Source organism: Plectropomus leopardus, chromosome 1 (genome assembly GCF_008729295.1).
Source record: "Plectropomus leopardus isolate mb chromosome 1, YSFRI_Pleo_2.0, whole genome shotgun sequence".
Taxonomy (NCBI): domain Eukaryota; kingdom Metazoa; phylum Chordata; class Actinopteri; order Perciformes; family Serranidae; genus Plectropomus; species Plectropomus leopardus.
The window spans coordinates 3,783,050-3,808,838 of NC_056463.1; the positions used below are offsets into that span (position 1 = coordinate 3,783,050).

The 25,789-nt window shown below is 39.7% G+C and overlaps 1 protein-coding gene across 8 annotated transcripts in view; it reads left to right on the plus strand.

The window, feature by feature from the left end:
- The window catches only part of madd (MAP-kinase activating death domain), an 83,282-nt gene extending 57,499 nt beyond the window's left edge, over positions 1–25,783 (plus strand). For 2 of the 8 annotated variants that reach the window (XM_042490588.1, XM_042490595.1), the window contains 15 exons: positions 1,469–1,572; positions 3,592–3,675; positions 6,098–6,256; positions 7,845–7,965; positions 9,150–9,212; positions 10,890–11,010; positions 11,125–11,230; positions 11,341–11,451; positions 12,431–12,538; positions 12,641–12,805; positions 12,901–12,973; positions 14,492–14,598; positions 18,299–18,368; positions 24,162–24,208; positions 24,921–25,783. In XM_042490588.1, the coding sequence (XP_042346522.1) occupies positions 1,469–1,572; positions 3,592–3,675; positions 6,098–6,256; positions 7,845–7,965; positions 9,150–9,212; positions 10,890–11,010; positions 11,125–11,230; positions 11,341–11,451; positions 12,431–12,538; positions 12,641–12,805; positions 12,901–12,973; positions 14,492–14,598; positions 18,299–18,368; positions 24,162–24,208; positions 24,921–25,034 (1,553 nt within the window). In that variant the 3' untranslated portion in view covers positions 25,035–25,783. The remainder of the gene's footprint in view (positions 1–1,468; positions 1,573–3,591; positions 3,676–6,097; positions 6,257–7,844; positions 7,966–9,149; positions 9,213–10,889; positions 11,011–11,124; positions 11,231–11,340; positions 11,452–12,430; positions 12,539–12,640; positions 12,806–12,900; positions 12,974–14,491; positions 14,599–18,298; positions 18,369–24,161; positions 24,209–24,920) is intronic. The other 6 variants (XM_042490620.1, XM_042490630.1, XM_042490637.1 and 3 more) reach the window with 6 other exon arrangements.
- Positions 25,784–25,789: the final 6 nt, after the last annotated feature.

The window sequence follows — 25,789 nt, forward strand, 5'->3', positions numbered from 1 at the left end:
TGCGAAATGAAATGCAGCGCGATAATTATGCCAATTATCTTGTTTTCATAAGTGTTGAAAGACAAAATTGTAGTTGAAAATGACGTTTGATTGATTGTCCAGCCCTACTGTGATTTTCTAGATTCGTACCTGCTGCACATGACACTGGATTTCTTATTTGCAGTAGCGTCAGTATCCTCTTGTGGTATTAAGTTTGCTTTATTTTTCTAAATGGGTTGCAGAATTTCTCAGGAATATAGCGTGTGAGGAATTATACCCGCGTTTTAGTTTCAAACATGATTTCATGTTGTGTTTAATCAAGGCTTGAGATGGAAACAAGTCTTGGTGTGTTTTTTTTTCCGGTTGCGCTTAACAGTTCTTCCAGCAAGTATTAGTACAATCTGTACTAGCTTTACTATAATACAATATGTAACAGCCTCAGTTTGTTAACTGAATAGATGTAGCTGCTGAGGTGGGATGACTGTAGAAGCCAGCACGTTTATTTATTTATTTTTTTTTACATTTTTTTTCTTAATGTCTGCCGTTTGGACAGGTACATTTAATAGTTTTAGACAGTATTTGAAATATAATCACAAACATTTACTGATGTTAATATTTTTTTGTCTCAGGGTCTTTGACTTAAAAAAATGGATATTTTATTATAGTCAATGGTAATTTCTTTTCCTGTAACACCATGCTTCAAGATGAGCAGAAATACTTACCGCTGCATCCTGCACTCTTAACTGTTTTTTTCCAGTTTCAAGTCACTAAGATCTGTTTACAGCCAATAATTCACAGTTGTTGGCACATTTAAACTTTATTAAATTGTTTGGAAAAGTGACAAGAAAACCTAAAAACAAGGAAGTGTCAGGATCTACTTGTCACCATGTCTGCATCTACGAAGGTGATGAATAACAAAAATCACACTTGAAACAGAAAATGTCTCCTTAACCGTCCATCAGTTTGTCTGCATGCCTAACTGCCTGTGACTGTTTGATGTTTTTTGTTGTAACCTGGGCCACATTTGCAGCATTGACTGAGAAGTAATGTCGCGCTCCTGCAGTTTTGTTCTTATTTGTAACTTTTTCCCCGTTTTATTTTTAGTTTTTTGTGGCACTCTCTGCTTGCCCCTTTGTAACTTCTCTGTCTTGTCTTTAAAACCTCTATCTGTTATTACTCAGTTAGTATTGTACACAGACAGTTGTGAAACATTGTAACAAAACAAGTTGTCTCTTCTTAGATTAGATGTATTATAGTTTGCATTTTTAGCCAGAGGCAGCTGACGGTGCTGAAAACATGAGTGATATAGTGATATACTCTTTGCTTCGCTGTGTCACGAGTGTAATGCCGTGTTTAAACAGAGGCTTTGGCACTTTAGATGGACGTAGCGTCAGTGTTGCTGTGCTGTGGTGGCTTTGAGTGAGGCGACTCTCAAAATAATGAGGTCCTGTTCATAAAAACTTGCTGATAATCACGGTCTGTCCCTCAGGGTCTGACGGAGCGAAGCAGCAGCGCCCCCAAGTGACGGATGCAGAGGAGAAGAAGTCACAGATGAGTGCCGACAGTGGCCTCAGCGTCACGTCTGGATCTCAGGTTTGTATTATCAGTATTTCTGTGTTGTCAATTAGAGAATTTAATGAATGTTATATGAAAACTTTGGTAAAAAGCTGGATGTGATTCACCTTTTTTGTGATGCCGAACAAACAAACTGATTAGCATCAAACGCCGTCCGGGCTGTAGGCTGTACGACGACAGACAGGCCCAGGAACGACCTATTTGAGGTTCAGCATCCAAATTATATGGCTACTAATTAAAGGCGCAGTTCACCCCAAAATTATAAACACATTTTTTTCTCTTACCCATAGTGCTATTAATAAGTCTAGATTGTTTTGGTGTGAGTGTTGGAGATATCGGCCATCGAGATGTCTGCCATCTCACTAATATATTGAAACTATATGTTGCTCGACTTGTGCTCAAAATGGCCAAAAAGCTCTGTCCTGCAGCATAGAGCAGGAGAATTTCAACATTTCCATCATTTCTTTTAACTTTACAAGCAGTCAAAGGCACACTGGGATCCCATCTCTCCCTCACCTCCCTCATCAGTGAAGCGCATGGTTTCCCCCCAAGCTCCGATTATTCGTTGTCGCCCAGCCCTAAAAAATACAGTCGAAAACTTAACAGCATTTTCTCCTCCAAGCAGTGATACTGAACTTCCATCCTCTAATTCACAATAAAAATAATCGATTTACACTGCAAAATGTTTTGTACTTTTAGTATACATACAGGAGGTTCCCACCTGATGACCCCAAAGATGTGTTAGTCTTCACTGCTCTCTGACCTTTATATTTAGGCCATAATATTTTTTCTGGAGCACAAGTTTCTTGTGTTCAGTTGAAATCCCCGTCCGTGTGACGGGGAGGAGGGGGAGGTGGCAGAGCTTTCAGCCCGATCCGGCGGGGGTGGTTTTTAGTCCGTTCAGACCTGCCACCCTGACTTTCCCTTCTCTTTCTTTCTTTTCTGTTACTGCTCTCTGGCCTTTATATTGAAGTCATAATTGCTGATCAGTGACCCGAGTGCTAATCCATTTCTGGAGCACAAGTTTCTTGTTTTTTTGTTGAATCCTAGCTAAGCTTCCAATGTCCTAAAATCCTAATATGTCCCACTGGGGATGCTGCGACTGGGCCCCGGCCTCCTGTGATTTTACAACAGTGGCCCCCAAACAAAGCAAGTTGAGTATCCCTGCTCTCCAGAAATCATGACCCAGTTACTCAAGATAATCCAACCGTATCACCGTGCAGAAGAAAGCGTGCATCTACTGCTGGCTCACTTAGCACCGCTGAGCTGAGAAGGACGCCATTAACAATTACATCTCGCACTTTCACAAGCTTGAGCCTCTCGCCTGTGAGAAGATTTGAGTTTCTTTCTGCACAGCGAAACAGTTGGCTGGTGTAGTTCAGTAAAAAGAAAACAGTTCCTATTTGAAATTGCTCACAAAAAAGGTCTGTGGATCATCTTGATTAACCGTGTCATGATTTCTGGAAAGCGATATAGCTGTTGAGTTTTTCTGATTTTTTTTTGGTGCTTTGAGCACCACAAGCCAAATGCCATTTAGTTTCATTATATTGGAGTGAAGGCAGACATCTCTACGGCCAATATCTTTAAAACTGCAAGTCACGCCAAAATAATCGAGACTGATAAATAGCTCTACAGGTAAGAGGAAAAACATGTTTTTGATTTCAGGGTGAAGTTTCCCTTTACTTTTGAATTACATACTGTACATTTTGTATATATTCTCTATCTCTTCCTTTTGTAAATACAATTACATGTCTATGTCTGTCTTTTTTTTCTATTTTTCTTATCCCTAACTTATTTCCCTCCCCTGTACTGTGAGCATTGCCAACCCGGAAAAAATTCCTTGTTCCTTATTTGTTGAACTTGGCCAATAAACGTGATTCTGATTCTGATTACTTGCCTTTCAGTCTTCACCTGGCTCTGTTTTGCAGTCTTTGAACTGTTATTGGGGTACAGCTAACTTCTTTACTGTCTACCATTGAAGTGTTCCCATTAAGTCTTGCCTTTTTTTTTTTTTTTTTATCTCCTTTGGGTCAACAGAAGAGCGACACAGAGTCTGTAACGAGCTCGGAGCCACCGATCCTGACAAGAAGCACCAGCCAGGACTCAGAGGCCAGCACAGTGGTAGGGCACGGCCAACTCAGATATTATGCACTTTGTTTCTCTCTATTCTGGCTACACATCACGGTTTCAGTCCAGGATCACACTTTTGGTCCAAAGTCATCAGTTAATTGATAGTAGGTTGTGGATCATTGCATATGTAAACATGCATTAACTTCTTAAACTTCAGTGAGCAGTCAGCTCCATTCGTTACAAACTCTTGAACACTGGTCGAATCTTTTGTATTTTAATTTTAAATTTCAATGGCAACCCTTTTTTCGAAATTGTGTGACGCTGAGCATACACTGTGCAATTTTAATGTTAATGTTTAATTACAGCCTCCACTATACCCGTTGCCTGCGAAGCAAAGCCAAAGCTCATGATATATATAAATATATACATATATAAAAATATGTATGAAAGCTCCGAGGTATGTAAAAGTTTGTGTACTAACGGAGGTACGGTTAGCGAAGGCGTTACCTCCTCTGACTTAGTCTTTTTTCCCCCAGTTGCTAGAGCTTTTAATTTTATCCTAACCCTAACCGGCCTTTTTTCTCTTGCCTTAAACCTAGAGCTTGGCGATAAAACGATAACGATATAAATGGCGAAATAACTTTACCTCGATTGAAATATGAGACGTAGTCGATAGAAGGTCGATCGAACACGTTCCAGCCATGTTTTCATAGACAACACCATCAGCCAATGATAATAAGAACAGCGCAGCGACGAACCAAATGCAGTGAACAGCCTGCACCTGCGCGGAAATGTCCGACAGCCCATTCGCACGCTGGAACAGGCCGTCGGACATTTCCTTGATGGAGCAAGCTGTTGTGTCATACATGTCCCCGTGCTGGACATTTCCGCGCTGGAGCAGGCTGTCCTGTCCAACAGCCCGCTCCGGCGTGCGGACATGTCCGAGAGCCCGCTCCGACTGGAGCACTTTTACAAACTGTCTGGCTCCTGCCAGGTTTACCAACAAAACACCTGTCATCGCATGCGACCAATACGCACGTAGTTGGCTGTTGATGGCGCCCATACCACTGATTCTTCACATGTACACCAGGCATCACCAACTGGCGGACCGTGGTCCAGATCCGGACCAAAACTAAAACTAAACAAAACTCCTATCTGGACCCATGGCCAAGTTATGATAAAATGTAAGAATGATATTTTTTAAGGAGTAGTGCTGGGTAAGTAATTGAAAAATAATCGAAACCGACATTCAGAACCTCTAACCGACATAATCTTGCCAATGTTTGGCTGCCAACTCGAATGCACCTGCTGTGCATCTCACGCTTTTGAGGTTCGGACCTTTGCTTGGAGGAAATCTTAGTAACTGGACCTCTTTGAATTTTAGTAGAATAGGTCCTCCAGTTGGTGCTGCCTGTTCTACAGTATATTTGTCATGTTCAATGTCTGACAAAACAAATATTTAAACCAAAATTAACCTTATGATATCTTCGTATCACTTAGGAGTAAAAGGGAACCGATATCGATGTATATCGTGATATACATCGATATCAACTGAAATTAAAAAAAATATTGTGAAGTCTTTATTCTATATCGCCCAGCCCTACTTAAACCTAACCAATCCAGCCAATGAAGGCACCGAGTTTTAGCCAGTTAAAGGAACAGTAGGGCCGGTCATGCTTAAGAGAGGCAAAGTCGCATATAATTCAAAACAATGTAGAGATACAGGTTCCAAAAAGACCTTAAAAGTCCATTTCTAATTTTCTCTCTGTATCTCTCTCTCATATGCACACAAGTTAGCAGCACCAACATACCATCTTGGTAAACACTGATTGAGAACAAAATGCACTGACCTTGGAGAACTGACTCATCGCTGTGCTTCAACTGTGCAAAAGTCTGACCAAAATTTCTGACATGCCAGAAATATATCAGAACGTCCGACAGACGGTCAGGAGCAGTAGATTGGGACACGATCGGTCCTTCCTACCTTCCTTCTTCGGGCAAAATGGGTTTAATTCTTACAGTGTATACTCAGCTCAAGCAAACAAAGAACCTTACCCGCTCGTCAGTCATTTGTACCGAGTTCATATACACACATTGTATAAAAACAATGTTGCACTAGACATTAAGGATTAGTGCCTTCATTTAAACATGCAGCTTGTGTGTCAGAACATGTCATGTAGTGTAAAAATCATACAGTCTGTGGCATCAGTGGCTGAGTGGATAAAGCAGGCGCCCCATGGATAAAGGCAGTGTCCTTACCTCAGGTTCGATTCCTGCTCCAGGCCCTTTGTTGCATGTCGTCCCCGCTCCTGTCACACTATTGATCTGTCTTATCTAATAAAGGCTAAAAGGCTAAAAAAAATCATACAGTGTTAATTAAGGACCAGATTAAACTGACAGAGTACACACACAATGTTCTGCTCTTGAAGCATCATTTAAATGTTGCTCTTACACCTGATTTTTTGTGTTTCAGATAAGCAACAGCTCTGGAGAGACTCTGGGAGCCGACAGTGACCTGAGCAGCACGGCAGGAGACGGCCTCGGAGGGAGAACCGCCGCTCATCTGACTCAGTCCAGAGGGACTCTCTCTGACAGCGAGATAGAAACCAACCCAGCCACCAGCACAGTGTTTGTAAGTATTAAAGTCACTATAAGTAGATTATGCCGTTCTTACTTTAGATAACAGACAATTTAACCAGAAGCACACTCCATTTGAACTTTAAAAAGCTGCTCAGAAGAAGCCCGGAGTTGATGGGATTTCAGGGTTCTCATGCACACCAGAAAAAATGGAGGATTGCAGACGAGTTTAAGAAAAAAAACTGCTGAAACTGATAGAAAAAGGTTTAATGTCCTGGAAAATTATTTCAGTATTTTTCTTCTGTCAAGACTGAAGCAATCGTGCAGCTGCCAGCCGTTGAATGTTTGCCGTGTGTTTAAAGCTCAAATTGTGGTAAATGGGTGAGAGTACTTTGAAACATTTGTTTGCATTTCAAAACCGTCTTAAGTGCACCTCGGCTCTGACACAAAGCAGTTTTTTATGTAAACAACAGTGTGGTACTGCTTCCAAAACACCTCAGGAATAGTACTCAACCTGGACGTCTGCACATGGGGCGCACCGAATTTAAACATTTTAAAGACCTGCAAAGGCTATATCCAGGCCATTTGCCATTTGTCACACCCTCTCTCCCCCTTTCACTTGAAAAATTCTGTCCTATCAAATAAGTAAAGCCAGAAAATAATCTTATAATAAAGTATTAAATTCAATCTTAGAAATATTCGGCCTTAAAAGTCATTGAATAGTCTAACTTTTGAATTTGTGAGGAAATTTTGCGTAATTTTATTTATTTGTCTTTTAGTTAATTTCAGTCAAAATGAGTCCATCTCCTCTTTGTGAAAGTCCACATTTCTGACGTTAAAAATCTGTAAACCTCCCACCAGCATTTTGCTTCACACTTACCTGTAAGTAGCGTGAGGTCACATTCATTTTTAGAAGTGCAACAATTTTGGATGGAAAAAAATGGACCCAGTTTGAAATGATGTTAACACCCACTAATTATGATATTCCTACATAAAGCCGACTCCTGTAAAGGACCACGTATATACCAACCTTTATCATACCTGCAATGCCTGAATTTAAAAAATATGATTTTTCCAAAGTCAGTCTTAAATTTGCAGAACGCACAATACTCAGACTAAAATAGGGCAAAAATAGATAGTAGCTATTGCAAATATAAAAATGCTTCACTTGGCATCCAGCACCAGTCATTGCAAACTCTTGAACATTGTTCAGACGTGTTAAATTTTATTTAAAATTCCAGTGGTGACTGTTTTTTAGGAGTTGTGTGAAGCTGGGCATACACTGTACGATTTCAGAAATGTTGATTTTTAATTCCAGTTCCAACTGTACGATATTTCTATGTCAAACCTAATTCTGCATGGGACCACATATGTATACCAACCTTTATCATGCCTGCAATGCTTGAATAAAAAACAAAGACGATTTCGCCAAAAGTCAGTGTTAAATTTGGTTAAAAATATCATGAAAAGGCATTAAATTTAAATATCTGATACGCTTAGACACCTTGTCTGCAAAACACATGATGTTAAGATTAAAATAGGGCAAAAATAGATGCGTCAATACTCAAAATATGTCAGACTGTATTTTTGGTCATTGTCGTAGCTGTTGGTTCACAAAGCAACCTTTTTTTCTGTGTCCGCAGGGAAAGACCCACACTCTGAAACCAAGTGCAAAAGATCATGCACATGCTATGGCAAAGGGGCCACCTGCACAGCCCATGGAGGACATCAGCATGAGGATTTACCTCTGTGAAGGCCTGCTGGGTAAATGCTGAACACTTCCTCTGATGGGTCAAACAGAAGTCACACAGCTGACTTTTATTCTGACATTGCAAGAAAACACTTCCTTCCTGTGTTCTTAAAAATCAGATCTCAAATTCAAATTTTTCTGTTCTGGCTCGCTTTACTAACATTTGCGTTGTTTGTCAAACTAAACCTCTTTCACCAAACTACTTTTTCTAAAAAGAAATTTCTGCTCATGTAAAGAAAGCGTTGCTCTGTGAGGTTTTGTTTCCGTTAACTCTCACTCACTTGTGCAAGCGTCAGTTTGCCTTTAACTGTAACCTCAGTGAACTTTCACTGATGTACAAGTTATTTTTAACAGAAAAAAGCAGAAGTCACACATGTGATAACCTAGAAGTGACGTAATAATAAACGTCTATCATGACACAGTTCACTCGTGTTAAAAGGTGAGAAAAAGGTTAAAGGGTGATGTTCCCGTTCTGTTACACAATGTCCACTTTCACAAAGTGAAGTAATAACTCAGTAAAGAGGGAAGTAGTGTTCAATTCTGTCGGAGAAAATTTGGCAAAATTAATTTAACAATATGTCATTAAGGTGCGTGCATGTGAAAACAAATTACATTTAATGGGATGGTTCGTATTTTGTGAAGTGGGTTTCTGTGAGGTACTTTTACATATTTAGCGTGTTATCTACAATTAATATTTTGTGGGGGTTTTTTTCATCTAAAAACATAGTGGCATCATGACATAAAGATGGCATTTAAAGAGTTAAAATTCTGAAAATTAATGACTACTTGATATCTAGGATTAGGACTGATGTTTAAAAAAATAAACTCAATGAAAGTAGAAAATAACATTAATTTATAATATTTTTGTAAAGTCTGATTTTGAAAAGCACATCTTGTGTGCAGAGCGGTACGAGTGCGTGTGATATTAGAGCGGGCCCTAAAGGGTTAAACACATCATACAATATACAAAAGCTTCACCACAAATCGCAGCAACAAGATTATCGCTCCTCAGCGTGACGTCTTGGTATGAGCCATAAATAAGTGAGCAGATGAGTGCGGTTTGTGTCGTCTCGGATGTGGTTCTCAGCTCGTTCTGCTCGTGTTTTTGCCATTAAACCGACTCACCTCTTCGCCTAACCTCCTCCTGCTCTCGCTGCTTCTCTTCCCTCCTGCTGCTCCTCCTGGGAAATTCTTCCAGGGCGCGATAAGAGCTCCGTTTGGGATCAACTAGAGGATGCTGCCATGGAAACCTTTTCTCTAAGTACGGCTAATCTCTTTGCCTTTGCCCTTTTTTCCGATGTGTGTGTTTGTGTGTGTGTTTGTGTGTGTTGGGGGGCATCTGCTGTTCACCCGGTTCAGCTCTGTGTTTAATCTCTGATGTGATGTGATGTGGGTTTTTCCTGTCTGTTGGTGAGCTGCACATCTGTGTGTTTCTGAGGTGGTAAATATTAGCAGATTTTTTTCCCTCACAGGGAGATCAAAGACGCTTTTGCTCTGACTTTTAACACTTAATTTCTTTTTACCTTCGTTTCACCCTGATTAACTTTCATGTTGACTTAAAGCTTAACACTTTATGGGTTTACATATTGGATGAGTGCATGTCGCCTTCAAGTGCTGTCAGAAATGTAATTATGAGTCTAGCGCACTCAAACGCGTCACCAGCTGTTAAATACGATTGGGAAATGTCGAGATTCCTTATGAATTACTGCAGTGTGATCGGGTTGGGAAAAATGCAACAGGCTGATATTTTTAGTTAGATATTTAATTCCTCAAGTGCATCGTGTGAAAATAATTTATTGCCCCTGAGGGTTGCCGAGACGGGCTGTTAATTGACATGCTCACCCGTCGTCTGTCTGCTGTTAGAAAGCAAGACTCCCAATTCTTCTTGTCTTTGATGCTATTTATTTGTCGCCATCGTGGTCTTCGATCAACACGCAAGAACTCACCATCTGCGTCCATAAACAATAACCAAAACACAACGTTGCGGCCAAAAAACTGTGTGCTCCTCTGTCTAGCAACACACCTTCATGCATGGTGGTTCCTACTTATATTAACACACACACACCCAATTCCACCACAGTGACCCCTTCAGGACAGGTAACATCCTACATGCATTTACATTATGAATGGGTACTATAATTTCTTTTATCTTTTGTCACATTTTTTGAGTTAAATTTTCAATAATTTCGTGGCTATTTGAAACTTTTTTAACATTTAATTTATAGCCGTTTTATTAAAGAAAAAACAGGATAAATCATATTTAAATCAAGACGAGGACAGTGTCTTAAAAGACAGGACAGTAAATAAATAACCCCAAAAACTACAACTTCAGGACAACAGTATCAGTACTTTTCACTTCAGAGGTTCGGGGTAAGTGAGACCTGGAGGTTAGGTCTGTTGGTCTGTCATGTACTGTGGTAGTAGACTCAAGGATGAGCTGAATGGATTTTGGGGGCCGTAGGTTAGAGTTCAACTTCAATGTGGCGTCATAATGTTCTGCAAAAACACTTTTCTGAGCCATTACTCAGTGACTCATAAACAGAAAGGAAAACATTTGGTTGAACGCTGAATTGGTGACACTAATCTTGCGAGTCCACCCTGAAACTCTGCTGTTTTTTTGGGCTCTGTGTGTAAAAAGTCAAACAAATGCAGACTTTTTGTGCAAAAGTCTTCACTGTTGGTTTTTAATGCATGACTAAGACCTGTGAAGAGCTTGTTCATTTTCTGAAAGCAGATTCTGTTAAAATAAAGAGACAGTTTTGGTCAGAAAGTGTGTGTCCGAGAGCGTTAAGGCCTGAAATTTTATTTAAAAAAATATATATTAAAACTGGCTAGTAGGAAAGATTGTGTGGCTGCATGTTGTGTGTGTTGTGTTTGAATGGATCAGCTGTGATTAAACGCTTTAGGAGCTACATGCGTGCTGTCTCGATGTGTTCAGGTAAGGAGCGGTCCACCCTCTGGGACCAGCTGCAGTTCTGGGAGGACGCGTACCTGGACGCCGTGATGTTGGAGCGCGAGGGCATGGGCATGGACCAGGGACCTCAGGAGATGATTGAAAGGTTTTATTCACTCCGTCTCTACGTTTTTCACAGTCACTAGATAACTTTGTAGCTCTGATTTATGAATCCTGGAGTATTTATACTTTATTTTCTGTGTTTTATTTGCCAACACAGATACCTGTCACTGGGAGATCATGACCGCAAGCGTCTGGAGGACGATGAAGACAGACTTCTGGCAACGCTGCTGCACAATATGATCGCGTACATGCTCATGTTGAAGGTACGGAGGCCTCACTGTAGTCATAGCACACACGTGTGTGTGTGTGTGTGTGTGTGTGTGTGTGTGTTTCCTACCTGCTGACAGCTTAACTTTTTATGTTTTTGTTTTAGTTGAACAAAAATGACATCAAGAAGAAAGTGAGGCGTTTGATGGGGAAATCCCACATCGGTCTCACGTACAGCCAAGAGATCAACGAGATACTGGACAAACTGGCCAACATGGTAAATATTTGTCCGTTTTAACGGTTCAGTGTGTAGGGTTTAGGGGGATATGTTGTCAGAAATGGAATATAATATAATATGAGTATATTTTTTAAGTGTATAAATACCTTAATAGGGGTGGGCGATATATCAAATATACTTGAGGTTTCCTGACTGGTTCCATGTTTAATATGTAAAATGACTATATCACGAACATTGAGTATAATTTGTCACGTCATGTTTACAAGCCATCAACATTTTGGTTCTTGCTCTCCGCCTCTTATAATTATGTATTATATTGTAGTAGTTATCATTAGTTTAAAGGGCATTTAAAAATATTGAGATATATATACTGTTAAAATAACGCGATATTATTTTAAGGGCATATTGGCCAGCCATACCCGAAAATAAGAAATGTGGTGTTTTCGTCTTGCACCACAATGTAGCCCAGAGCAGACACGATAAGATTAGAAACAACTTTATTAATCCCGAAGGTAACTCTTGTACCACATTGCTCCAAAAAGAGTACAACAAACAGAGCATCGAATAAATGAAAACAAGTACAAAGTGTCTAATAATAATGTTTAAAAGTAAAAAGTGATATTGCACCTGGAACATAAACATAAACAGACCAAACACTGGCTCTAGACAGATCAGCTATTTTCCTGTTCAACACCACAGTTAGCAGCCTCACCGTGACAAACGGCGTCAAAAAAAAGACAGATTTTGTAGCTCAGCAGGTGCCGGGCAAACAGCCCGTCTCCGATGAGTCAAGTACCCGCTGAGATGAGCAGATTTGTAACATGAATCTGCTTTATTCAGTGTTTTTACTGCTTTAAATCACCTTGTTCATTTGTTTTGGAGAGGAAAAGACCTCTTTAGAAGTCCTGACCAGGAGAAGTTTTTAGCCGTAGAAATCAGCAATTCTCACCCCTGAATATTACACATGGGCGTATAATTCAGCAGCTTTGTAATTACTCGTACTGAACTCTTTTTTTAGAACGGCCGCGAGCTTCCCATCAGGCCCAGTGGAAGCCGCCACATCAAGAAGCAAACGTTTGTTGTGCATGCCGGCACTGACACCACGGGAGACATCTTTTTCATGGAGGTGTGCAGAGTCCGTTATTCCTAAAAACAAAGACCGAAGCTCATAGAAATGCTAAACCAAATCCTCCAAAATTACCTGTAACGTTTCTCATTATTGTTTCAGGTGTGTGATGACTGCATAGTCCTGCGCAGCAACATCGGCACAGTGTACGAGCGCTGGTGGTACGAGAAGCTCATCAACATGACCTACTGCCCCAAGACCAAGGTGCTGTGTCTCTGGAGACGCAACGGCCAGGAGACGCAGCTCAACAAGTTCTATACCAAAAAGGTCAGAAACTGCATCTCTCTGCGTCCTGAACGTTTATGTTTTCTTCAGGAGAACGTCCGAAAGAGCCGGCCGTAACTTTCCCGTCTGTGTTTTAGTGTCGTGAACTCTACTACTGTGTTAAAGACAGCATGGAGCGAGCTGCAGCGAGACAGCAGAGCATCAAACCAGGTACCACGTCAGTGTGTCTCTGTCTCTGTCTCTGTCGCTGTCTTTGTCTCTGTCTCTGTCTCTGTCTCTGTCGCTGTCTCTGTCTCTGTCTCTGTCTTTGTCTCTGTTGCTGTCTTTGACAGTCTTTCTCATCTTTTACACTCTTTGTCCCCTTATCTCTCCCGCTCTCCTCTCACCTTTCTCTCATTTCTTTTTTTTTTTAACTTATTTTGAGTCTTTCTGTCTCTTTTTCGCGCCGTCCTTTCTTTTAACCTATTTAGGTCTTTCTTTCTTTCTTTCTTTCTTTCTTTCTTTCTTTCTTTTTCTTTAACCTTTGTAAGACTCTCTTTCTATCTCTTTCTCTCCTTTCTGTCTTTACTTTTTCCTTTTTCTTTTCTTTCTTCAACTATTTTGGCAAAAGTTTGTTTTTATCTTTTACTCTCTTTGTCCCTTTCACTCTCTCTCACCCTCTTCTCACTTTTCTCTCCTTTCCTTTTTACTTTAACTTACTTTGAGTCTTTCTTTCTCTTTTTTTTGCTCCGTTCTTTCTTTAACCTATTTAAGTCTTTCTTTAACTTTTGTAGGTCTCTTTCTATCTCTTTCTCTCCTTTCTGTCTATTTTTTGTCTTTTTCTGTTCTTTCCTCAACTTGTTTTTGAAAAAGTCTCTCTCTCTTTCTGTCTCATTATTTTCTGTCTCAAAGAAGCTTTATTGTCATCGTAAACATACATTTACGTTGCCGAAGCGAGTGTGAAAAAAAAAAGAATGTACCATAAGTAAAGATTTACTAGAATAAAGAAATGTGTAAACAGAGTAAGAAACAGAGTATGTGTAAACTTTCCTCCCTCCTCATAAAAAGCCACCAGCCTGCCGTTATTTTAAATCGTCAGTCTTTTGTCATGGATGACAGGATGTAGTTCCTGATGAGACTGTTACAGTCAGATGTAACAATACATGTACAAAAAAAAATACTGTCAAGAGGTTAGCCATTTATTTTGAAACGGGAATCCTTAAATTTGGTTTAGTTTATCAGTCCGTGAATCCCACACACTGCACGTTTAGTTGGTCAGTATTTCAGTAACATTTTTACAAAAGACTCTGTTGTCATATAACACAAATAAAAACAGTGTAAACTTTTAAATGTATTAACTCTGGGGTTTACTGCCTCGGCTTTTCTTTGTCAGAGCACTTTGTAAACTGTGTTTTTAAACGTGCTATATAAATAAAGTTATTATTTTTATTATTTTGAGTGAATTTATACAAAAACAATTTGTTGACATGATGTCACAAACCAAAAAAAAGTTGCATTTGGACCGCAACGTATTAGTTTGGGAAGAATACAATTGTATGTTGTGATTTCCTTTAAAATTCTGTTCAAGTTGTAATCTTATAGTAAAGCATTAAGGAGTCTTTTTAAGACATTAAAAATAAAAAAAATCACATTCCTGCAGTTTGTGATGTTTTATTTATTTATTTGTTCGAGGGTTTGGGTGGATGTATTAGTTCGTACTAGCTCTAAAGTCAGGTGCTTTTGCTTCAGGTCCGGAGCTGGGTGGAGAGTTTCCGGTCCAGGACATGAAAACCGGTGAAGGTGGACTGCTGCAGGTCACACTGGAAGGAATCAACCTGAAATTCATGCACAGCCAGGTAAGAGGCCCGTACCACAGCGGAGAAACTGCTCCTCATCTCACACGAAGGGCATGACAATAAAAACTCACTCATGATGGTTCAAAGATCATCCCGTCCTTCTGTCCACCTTTCTGCTCATCACTCCCGTTTGCCTCATTTCTTTTCATCACGTGACGTCTTCCTCTATCGTCCTTAAAAACAAATTCCAGTTAAAACGTTAGCCGTGACTGACAAAATGTTTGATTGGCCTTTACCTGATGTTTTCCTTTAGAGGAAGAATTCCTGTTTGTGCTTTTGCTTTTTTGGATTTGCTTTTTTTCAGTTTGTGTTTGTTTGTGCGTGTGTGTGTGTGTGTGTTTGTTTGTATGCATGCGTTTCCCAAAAAGTATATTAACGCATCCCTCCACACGAGTTTTCCTTTTGACATCCGTGGTGCTCAAACCTCATTTTTCATTTCCTGTGTGGGAGGAGATGAAGTGTTAATGTGTGTGTGTCGTGCATCAGTGGAAACTTCAGACGGATGACCTTGAGCGAAGACTTTTCATTAATAATTGGCTATTTAATAGCAACTTTCACACTTAAGTTTGGACCCTCGAACATCGTCATGTGTTGTCTTCACACCTGCGCAGGCAGTCCTAGTCGGGGTTCGTGTGTTTCTTCAGGCTCAGTAGAAAGTGAAGCTGTAATTGAACGATGTGCTGGAGTTAAATCATCTGAGAAGTGATCGTGCTGACAGATCAGGAAGACACTTGGAACAAACTGAGCATCTTTAAACTGATTTTCCAACAGTAAAAGTAATTTAAAGGGTCAGTTCGCCCAAATTAAAAGACACTTCACTTGTTGTAGTATCTCTCCATGCAGACAGTTTTGGTTGAATTTGTTGCCTCTGGTGGAGCTGAATGGATCTCGTTTGTGGTGCTCACAAAATTTAATTTCAAGTATTCAGCTGCAAAAATGTCCTTATTACTGTGGATAATCTCACAGCAGAGTTTTCTGTCACTATGGTCACACTGCCTCGGTGCTCAATTCTGATTTTTTTTTTCCAGATCCAATTTTTTAATGTAGCTGTTCACTTTATTTATTAGACTCCAGTGTGAACTGGTCATGGCCCTGATGTGGTCCGCACGCCCAGAAGAACAAGACTTTACGAAACGGGCAGTGAGTGAACGACGGCTTCATCAGTCTGTGACGATTCTCAGTGCCCGTGTGCAATTTCAGATTGACTGAGCAACCCACGAAGGAGAAAAATAGATGCAGACAGACAGACGGACAGACAGAGTTTTTTTTTTTTTTTCATTTTATAGAAGGATTTCGATCTAGAGTGACGTAAAAGTCTCAAATAATGGGATCCTGAGCTCTGACAGTTTGAGCGCCTCTGATGAGGGAGAGAGTCTGGTGTGTTTGTCAGCAGTTGCGATACTTTGTTGTGCGTCTGAAATAACAAGTGTCATCATGGAAGATCCCGAAATTCTCCTGTTAGTGCTGCAGGACAGAGCTCCATTGGCTGAGCGTCGGGAGGCTCACGTGTTTGCTCTCCCGTGCTGCTCACACTGACACAGAAATGGCTTCACTCAGTCAATAAACCCGTTAATAACCCTTTGATAAAATGATCATTCCTGTCATGCAGCAGCAGTATCACAAACACCGAAATGGCATTTGTCCTCTGCAAAAAGAAAAAAAATATATCCGAAAGTCTAAATTGAAAACCGAATACCTACCCAATTAACAAATTCCCGAATAGCTGAAAATTTGGCTTCCAGTCAAAAAACCTGTCAAGGTTAATATTAGGGGACCAGGAGTGCCAAAAGGCTAAATCATAGATTTTAGAACTTAATCCTGCAAACCTTTTGTGACAAAACCAAAACTTTCTGCTCAGACAGATAAAATATATTTTTTATAATTTGGGTGAACTGACTAATTTAACTTGGATGTTGCTGCACTGAGTCACAGTTGTGATCTCTGCCAGCTCCTCCTGCTGCTTCTGCTGTTTCTACCTCAGGCTCTTTTGGTTGAGTTAAAGTTTTTGGCTTCAAATTGCACTCTGACGAGGTCAGAGTGCCACGCTTAGAAAAGACTTTTCATTATCAAACAAACTCAGCACAAATAACACTTTAAAATTCCTTTTAAATGTGGAAAAATTTGTGGGACCAATAATTTTTTTACTAGTAATCAACTTAAAAAACGTGAGTTCATGATTGTGGTAACAGTGAACAACACTTTCCTTTTAAATAATGTGAAAAGCAAATTTTTATGAGGAATCAACTTTAAAATGTGTGTTCATAAATATGGTAATTAAATGCTTAATTACCACTGTTATAAACACAAGTTTTTAAGCTGAAACAAGTTAATTTATTCAAACATATCTAAAAGAAATTCTAAAGTGTCAATAATTTATGTATTCATGAACACACATTTTAAGTTAATTACGCACAAAAAATGAAGTTGTTCCAACAATTTTTTTACATTATTTAAAATGAATTTGAATTACCCTAATGCACAAATTTCTCAGAGTTGCTCGATGTAGAGCTCAACATTTCTATATTTTCTTTAGCGACGCTGTTAGATTGTGAGTCCTCGTGGATAGTTTGACGGTTTTTGAGTGAAAAAGTGTCAACAAACCGTCAGCAGGAGCTTCGTTCAGCACTTTCTTTTAAATTTATGACTGAGTTGATAGCGAGTGGGCACTGGGTCGTGGCTCTGCAGTGAGATGGTGTCGGAGGTGACGTCCTACACGGTAGCTGGTTTTACTGTCCATCAGCGACTGCCCTCATTTCTCTGTGCTGCTGTGTGAGCAAGTAGTGTTGGTGCCAGCCGTTGTTGCTGGAGGAGGAGGCATGGAGGGCTCTGGGGGACTGAGACGTTTAAAGAAAGTCCTGCAAAACAAAGGTGAATCCAGCTCTCAATACCCTAGTCAAACCTCTAGTCCGCTTTATTTTTTTATGTTTCCCGGGGTCTGATTCCTCTTGTGACGGGGGTTTTTTATTTTTATTTTTTTATCATATTGGCTCTGGTAGTTAGATTCTTGATTTGAATCGGTACGAGGCTCCTGTGGATAGCGCCCTCTCGGAGTGTCGTCGAGTGTTTGTGCTCTTCTGTCCGATAATAATCCAAACCATTTCTCTCCCATGCTCTCTCCCCCTGCAAGGAGCGGAAGGTACACAACCTCTGCTGTGTTTGCTTTTTAGCAGTTACATCTTATTGGGTTCCTTCTTTTTTATTTGTTTGTTTTTCCTCTATCTTTTTCTTTTTCCTGTCGTAGCTGTATGGCAAATCTAATTTTGTGTCCTTGTCTACATTTTTATATGGAACTTCCATGTATGCATCATATGGGCCATTATGCATCTCTAAACAGAAATGTGTTTCTTTTTTTTTTTAACTACCTCTGCCGTTTACATCCAAACACAAAAAAATTCCCAGTTCTGATCATTAATGATGAACCAAGTTTTGAGCTTTGAGCAGACTAAATGCATTTCTCCTCATTGAACCGTCGCCCATGTATGCGTTTGATCATGGAAACTTCTCATAGTGTGCTTTTCTTTTCTTTCGTTAGCTGTTAAAAGCTTGCACTCCATGTGTAGTTGTTTTATTTTGACCTTTCATACTGAATAAAACAAGTTCGAACATGGTTAATTTTTTCAATATGAAGTGTTTACTTTTCATCCAGTGTTGTTGAGTTAATAATGTTGTCTTGTTTTGTTTGTTTTTTGTTTGTTTTTAGGTTTTCATAGAGCTGAGTCACATTAAAAAGTGCAATACAGTGAAGGGAGTCTTTGTCCTGGAGGAATTTGGTAATTACACCATCTGTTGATTCTAGGCCTGTACTCGGCACGGCAGTAACTCAGCTACATGGCGAACGCATTGACGAGAGCTAATAAGGGTTTACTAAATTGGATATTCGCTCACCTCAAGGGACACTGAGACTTTTATGTCTGCAGGTGATCAAGTGATGAATTCGTCAGAGGACGAGGTTTTCTCTCAGTCACACGATGCAGCGATGAAGGTTAGAGCAGATGGAGAGGGACGGATAAATCTGTGCAGTGTGAAACAGAAGCGTGAGGACATAAAGTCTTGCTGCCTTTTTTTCATATTTGAATATTTTACAACACATGGGCAAAATTAGAAAGTGAAACCAAACTTTTCCACCAAAGAGAGGTAGAGGCATAACTTACTGTGTAATGAATAAAAGTACAAGTTTCATTTACATGCCTTTAACCTTTTAAAAACTGTGCAAACTGACCTGATTTCTTTCAAGAACATAAGAGGAATGCAATAATTAGTTAATTAGAGTAATTTGACAAGAAATCACCCAAAATATTGGAAAAAAATGACCCTAAAAATTATCTGAAAAATTGTTGGGAAAAAAAAGAAAAATAAAGAACAAAAACAAACAAGGAAATGACCTGAAAAGAATTGCTTTTTTCCCTATAAAATAACCTTAAATACATAATTACAATAATTATAAATCCAATTTTCTGTAGTTTTTTCCTAATTTTTGTTACATTTTCAATAATTTTCTCTTTCCTTTTTTTTTTAAAAACTTTTTTTTTAGGTCATTTTGTCACCCCTTATTAATTTTTTGCATTTTTTGGGACATTTCATGCCAAGTTGCTCATTGCCCTTTTTCCATGTTTTGGAAAATAAATCAAACCAATCTGTTCAGGATTCAGAGGGTTAAATCCTTGTGAAAGGCACCTGAATGCAACACAAGAGAGCTGATGTCAATCTAGGATTCAAAGGGTTAAAAGAGCTGCTGTAAATTAATCACAAGTTGCCATTTAATTAAGTTTTTTATACCTCTAATATAAGCAGATCAAATTATAGCTAAAAGAAATACACAGAAATCCAGCGATCGGGCCACATCAAAGTGCCTTCATTTTTTGTTTTTTTCTAACAGAACCAAACAACAATTTAGGATAGTATGCCGGCGTTGCGGAAATAAGAGAGGCGTGACATGTACGTTGTGTGAACCCTGACATACCAAGCCAAAAGTCGTCCATTGGTCGACGTCAGGCCGTTGGTGAGCGTCTGTTGCTCTAGGTTGTGCAGAATTCAGCGTGTTGAATCGGCGTCAGAGACAGCAGAGCCCATTAGTGAGAGAAATCATCCTGATCGGCCGTTCAGCTCAGTGCAAAAGAAGAGAAACGAAAATTAGGAGAGCAAATAAATTACTAAAGTCAAGAAGAAGTGAGATCAAAGCAAACTTGTTATATCAGGTAAGATTATTTTAAACAGGTCGTAACTATAGACTGTGTTTAAAACTGGACGACACGCCCCCACTCACCCCCGCTATGTTGAGGTAAGGTTAGAATATCCGGGATATGGGTGTTGACATGTTGCGAGGTCGATGTCATCTAGAGCCCACATCTGCAAAGTAGTGATATCCGTGGTGGGGAACTTCCCTCCAAAACACCCGTCCAACCAATCGTAAGCATTTTCATTGAATGCGAGAGCACGGATTGGCTGCCACAGCTGCCAATCATGGTGGAAAAGCCCAGTTTTGTTTAATTTGATAACTCATTAAAACCAAACTTAACATGAAAACAAAGGTGAACAAACATCAGGGTGATGAGAACTACATTCAGTGACAGAAACCATTTTTGGAAAAATTTATTTGGCGTGTACTTTTAGTTTTTAGTTTGGCCTATGTCCATTCACTAACATGGAGGGGCGGGCCTCAGGACTGTGATGTCATCCATCTCTCTATATATGGTCTTAACAGTTTATGTTTTTGTTTCCTCGCACAGTAAATATAATTTGTTCTTTCAGCGTCGGGTTGTATTAAAGTGCTAACTGTCTAACTAGCGTCTTGAGTCCATCCAGTCGGTCTTCCGGTTTCCCTTCTTCAATGATGAAAACGAACTACCGCCGTCTGCTGATGTGCAGAGTTATTTCTTCTCATGCAGCTGCAAAATTTACACGCTGGTTAGCTTTTTGCTGCAGTCTTTGCAGTGTGTTCGCGTGCACCTTTTTGGCCGAGACACAGGCGACGAGAGGCGAGGCAACAGTTTGCCTGTTTGGTGTGTCAGGGCCTTTATCACAACAGTGTCGGCTTCTAGTGTAACATTTAACATTCGCGTACCAATGAACTCCACTGTTGTCCAAAATCAATAAACACTCTGTAGTTCATTTTAACTCAGCCCCACAAACACCGTCGTGCTTCTATAAATGTGTATTAACCCACAACTTAAAATAGTCAACAACAAGTGTGTCATTTAACTCTCTTTCTGTTATATTTTTACCCAACACTACAGTGCCCAGCTGTTTTCGTATGTTCTTCAGCCTTTTTAAAATATTAACACTTCTTTCAAAAACACTGGGAGAGGGCAATCAGCAACTTAGGAAGAAATTATCCCCAAAATTAGCAAGAAATTAGTAAAATGTACAAGAAAATTACCTGAAAATCAGAAAAAAAAGAAAAGAAAAAAAACAAGCAAACAAGGAAATGACCTGAAAAAGAAAATTATAACAATTTCTTACTATAATTTTAAATTTGTAATGATGATAATTTTAAAAACTGTTTTCTTTATAAAATAAATTCATTAATCTTCAAATTTCTTGCAATTTGTGGAACAAAAAAACATATTTATAATTATCATATTTAGATATATTCATGTATTTAAAACTATGATGACAGCACCTTTTTCCAAGTCCGTGTTTTTTTGTTTGTTTTCTCCTCTTTTTTTTTTTTTTTTTTTTTTTTAGCAATTTTACAGGTGATTTCTTGTACTTTGTAGTATTTTCTTGACACATTTTGGGTGATATCTTCTTATAAGGTGCCCATTGCCTTTCACCCAAATTTTGAAGTATTCTAGGCAATTTGCTCAGGTTTCAAAGGGTTAAATATACCATCTAATATATAATGTATTCTCTAATATATTATTTAGGTGTTGCCACACTGCAAATGGGCCCATTTCACAAACACAAGAGTGAAGTTTAAAAAGACCTGGATTGGAAGCCAACATTTTCATTTAAATTAAAAAGATTAAATGGTTTAGAAATGTATTTAATAACTTTTATCCTCATAATATTTTAAAACAAACATGAGTATCATGGAAAGAAGAGAGGAAAAAGGTTTTATTGTGTTTTATTGAAACAAGCGGGTGGTACACAGAGCAAATAAAAACAGACAATATTTTATTTTATTTTTTTATTTTATCAGAACCGTATAACCGTAACCATAAACCTGATTCAGTCCCTCCAACAGACCTCTTTCATGGGCAGTGGAAGAGTGAAATAGTAGAAATGTACAGTTGTTATTGGAAAAAAAACAGAAAATTAATTGAATATAATGATCCCAGATAGAATATTAGCAATTAAAATAAGCAGAAATAATAAGAAAAATAAATAAATGAAAATACAAAAGTAAATAAATACAAATAAAAAATATCAAAAAATTAAAAATTTATAAAAAAATTACATTTTTAAAGAAAAGAAAAAGGGTAGTCGGTGATGTCCAGGGTATCAGGCCCAACGATGAGGGGAAAGGACTAGTCGTCACAGCCTGTACACAGATGCACAGGCACACAGTTCAGGGAGTTTAAAGGGTTACTACACTGTTTTTATTCTTAGTAACAAGTCAGAAAAGACGACTTAAGTCCGACAGCGCAGTGACGTGGCGATCAGAGACCGAGGTTGAGTGCCAGGCTGGGTTACTGTCGTGTCTCTGTGCTGCTTTTGTAATGTTGCCCTCATCTTTGCCACTATGAAAACCTTCATTCTCCAGCAGGTAAAGTGTTGTCACCTTTCTCCTTTCTTACTCAGACTAAACTCAGAATGTTTCCTCACTCGATCCTTTCCTGATTTATTTATTCCTTATTTTCTATACCATGAGTTTTCCTCTGCTTCCTTCATCACTTGCTTTTCATTTCGGAGATCACCCCAGACTCCATCTCTCATTCTCCGATAGTCTGCCTCTGAATCTCAGCCAGCGGGGGTCTGTAGAGGGGTGTAACATTTCCCAGCCCCCCTTCATCTGTCCAGATCTCTGCCTCCTCATCTCTTGTACGGGTTCACAGTTACTAATGAAAAGTCAGTCTGTCCTGCGGGCAGTGACGTGGTCCTGGGTCAAAGCATTTTGGCCTCCTGTAGCTGCTTCTCTGTGATGTCTTAACTTTCGGTTCATTGGGATGGAAAGAGTTGGGGAGGGAAGGTTGTCCTTTTTTTTTTTCTTGTTTTGTTTCACATTTGAAACTTTACAACCTTTGCAGTCTCTTGTTATTAGACATTTGTGTTTTTATTTGTCCATTTTGTGGGCCATGAACGTCCCAAAAACAGTCAAATTTCACACTTTGCCTTCTCTTTAACAGACTGGAAATGTGTCGAAAGATTAAATCTGATTATTTGCTTCAGGGATACTCAACTTGCTTTGGTTTGGAGCAACTTTGCAAAATGACAAGAGGCCAGGGGCCAATCAAAGCAGCCCCGTACACGTTTCTAAGATTTTAGGATGTTACTAGAAGTTCAGGACGTTTCTAGGATTTTAGAACGTTTCTAGAATTAGAATTTAGGCTGTTTTCTCAAAATTTTCGGATGTTTCCGGGATTTTAGGACATTTCAGGGATTTTAGGACGTGTTTTTGGATTTTAGGACATTTATTAAATTTCAGGATGTTTTCTCATAATTTTAGGATGTTTAGGAGGTTTTAAATGTTTTTAAGATTTTTGGATATTTCTAGGATTTTAGCACATTTTTATAATTTTAGGACATTTTTGGGATTTTAGGACATTTCTCAAATTTTAGGATGTTCCTAGGATTTCAGGAAATTTCTGGCATTTTTGCTTGTTTCGAGGAGTTTAGGGCATTTCTAGGATTTAAGGACATTTCTGGGATTTTGGGGCTTTTCTACAAGGACAGGGCAATTCTCGATTTTTAGCACATTTCTAGGGTTTTAGGACATTTCAAGGACTTTTCGATGTTAATCAAAATTTTAGGATGTTCCTCATTTTATCATGTTTCTTTGATTTTAGGACATTTCTAGGATTTTTGCATGTTTTGTAGGAGTTTAGCACATTTCTAGGATTTGGGGGCTTTTCTAGGACATTGGGGCAATTCTAGGATTTTAGCACATTTCTAGGATTTTAGGACGTTTCTGGGATTTTAGGATGTTTGGGGCTTAACTAGGGCCTCTGGTGGTTGGGGGACCATCGACTGACACTTTTTTGATAAACAAGCTCTATTTTGATTGTTGTTATTCACTCTGGCAGCTTATGTTTACTAAAAAAATACAAAACAAATTCTCAGTGTGATTCACTTTCTTTAAAATTATGAATTAGAAAGTGGTTTGGGAGCCATCAGGCACCCCGTGTGCCAAAGTTGAGTATCACTGATTTAGCTACTCCAAATTTTAATGCATTTCAGCATAAACACGATTTAACGACAGTAGACTCTCGCCCTTGTCACCCTCTCTGTCTGAAGTTCAGTGACTGTTGTTGCGGACTCTTCTTGGTCCACATCCCATTTTACACCCCGTTGACAGTTCACCCCTTTGACCCCCCCCCCCCCCCCCAAAAGCTCTCAAGCATGACCTCATTAATGTTCCTGCTGCCTTTGAATTCTTTGTTTTGTCTCTTGCACCGGCATAGTTCCTGAAACTAAAGAAGTGGTGATCCACAAGTACAAGACCCCCATGGTGAGTCCTCACGTCTGCTGTCAGAGTCAGTTCTTCTTACCAGTTTATGTAGGTTAACAGTCACAAGCTGCAGGGTTTTATCTGTAAACGTGGCTGCTGTGGTGGTGCTGTCTGATTCAGTGCCTCTTGGGAAAGCTCTTATCTCATTGAGTATTTAGTATTTTGACCCTTTTCTGCTCATGCAGGGATTAGAGCAGCTGTTGAGAGTTTGGCCCTGTGGTCACCGTACTCTGCATACTCTAAATTTAATGAGCGGATGGCACCAAAGTTAAGTCTCCACTTTATCTTACTGTTTGTTGAGGCACATTCAGACTGAAAGTATCATTGGTTAAAAAATCAAAATGCAGAGGCCCCAGTATTTCAGGCTGATCTTTTGTAGCTCACAGACATCTGAGCCAGGACTGTGTCTCGTGTGTCGGTGATTTTGACTAATCTCTATAAACAGATATCAAGATTTAAGGTTTCTCTATTTGTAACTTTCTTGCTAATTTTTAGGCCATGTCTTATTAAATTGATGTTGCCTTCTCACCAATATTGTTAAAGAAATCAAACCAATCTGCTCAAGTTTCAGAGGGCTGAAGACCAAAGTTTGCAGTAAATATTTCTGCAGCGCTCAGACTGAGTGAAACTTCGTGTGTTATTCTGAACTAAAACAGATGTCGCCTCACGCCTGGACCGTCATCTCGCTCATGGTTGTTTTTTCCTCCTGCAGGCACATCAGATCTGTTACTCGGTCCTCTGCCTTTTCTCCTACGTGGCGGCAGTGAAGGGGAAGGAGGCAGAAGGAAAACCCAAGATTCTGTCACCGCGACCCCTTCCTAGCTAGTCTACGCCCTGCGCCCTCTCTCCCCCCCTTCGTCCTCCGTGTGCCTCTCTACTTGAAACGGCATCTCAGCTCTAGAACCACAGACTTCTGACAATCCCTAACTTTACTCTAAGCACACAATTCCCGCTCCCTCTTCTTGTACATACAAGCCTAAGACCCTTTTTAGACCCTGTTGTGTAGACGTGTTTAGTCTGTGATGTCGTGTAAATACTTGCGACCTCATCGCCGTCGTCCCGATGATACCAACTAGCTAAATGTTTGCCTGCTCCTTAACTCGGGCTCCACGAGCTCGTCTCCTCAGTGTGAAAGTCTTCTCTTGTTCCTGCTGCCAACACCCAACCGTTTTTACCGATTAGGAGATGTGAGGGGGTCACCCCGAGGCGCAGAGTGCATGCAGGTCCCGTGCACAGCCTTGACATCCACTACAGAGTAGCTTCCTCCTGCTCCCGCCCGTCTCCATCCGACCGTGTGAGTTATTCTGTGATCCGTGGTTACTGTAAAGTTCCAGTCTGTCCAAGTTTGAAACATCCAGAGACCCTCTCGTAGTGCAGGACGTCCCACTCTGAAAACGCTACTGTATACTGCACCAGAGCACTGCATGTAAACGCTTCTTAAAAGTGTTTGAGCCCTAAAATAATGTGAGTGTTCTCAGATGTGTTCTCTAGATCGGCCCGCCCGGCTGAATTACTGTTCTAGTTCTCCTGTAAAATTTCTCGTCTGTGGTCTGCTGTTAACAATTGCATGTTACTATGAGG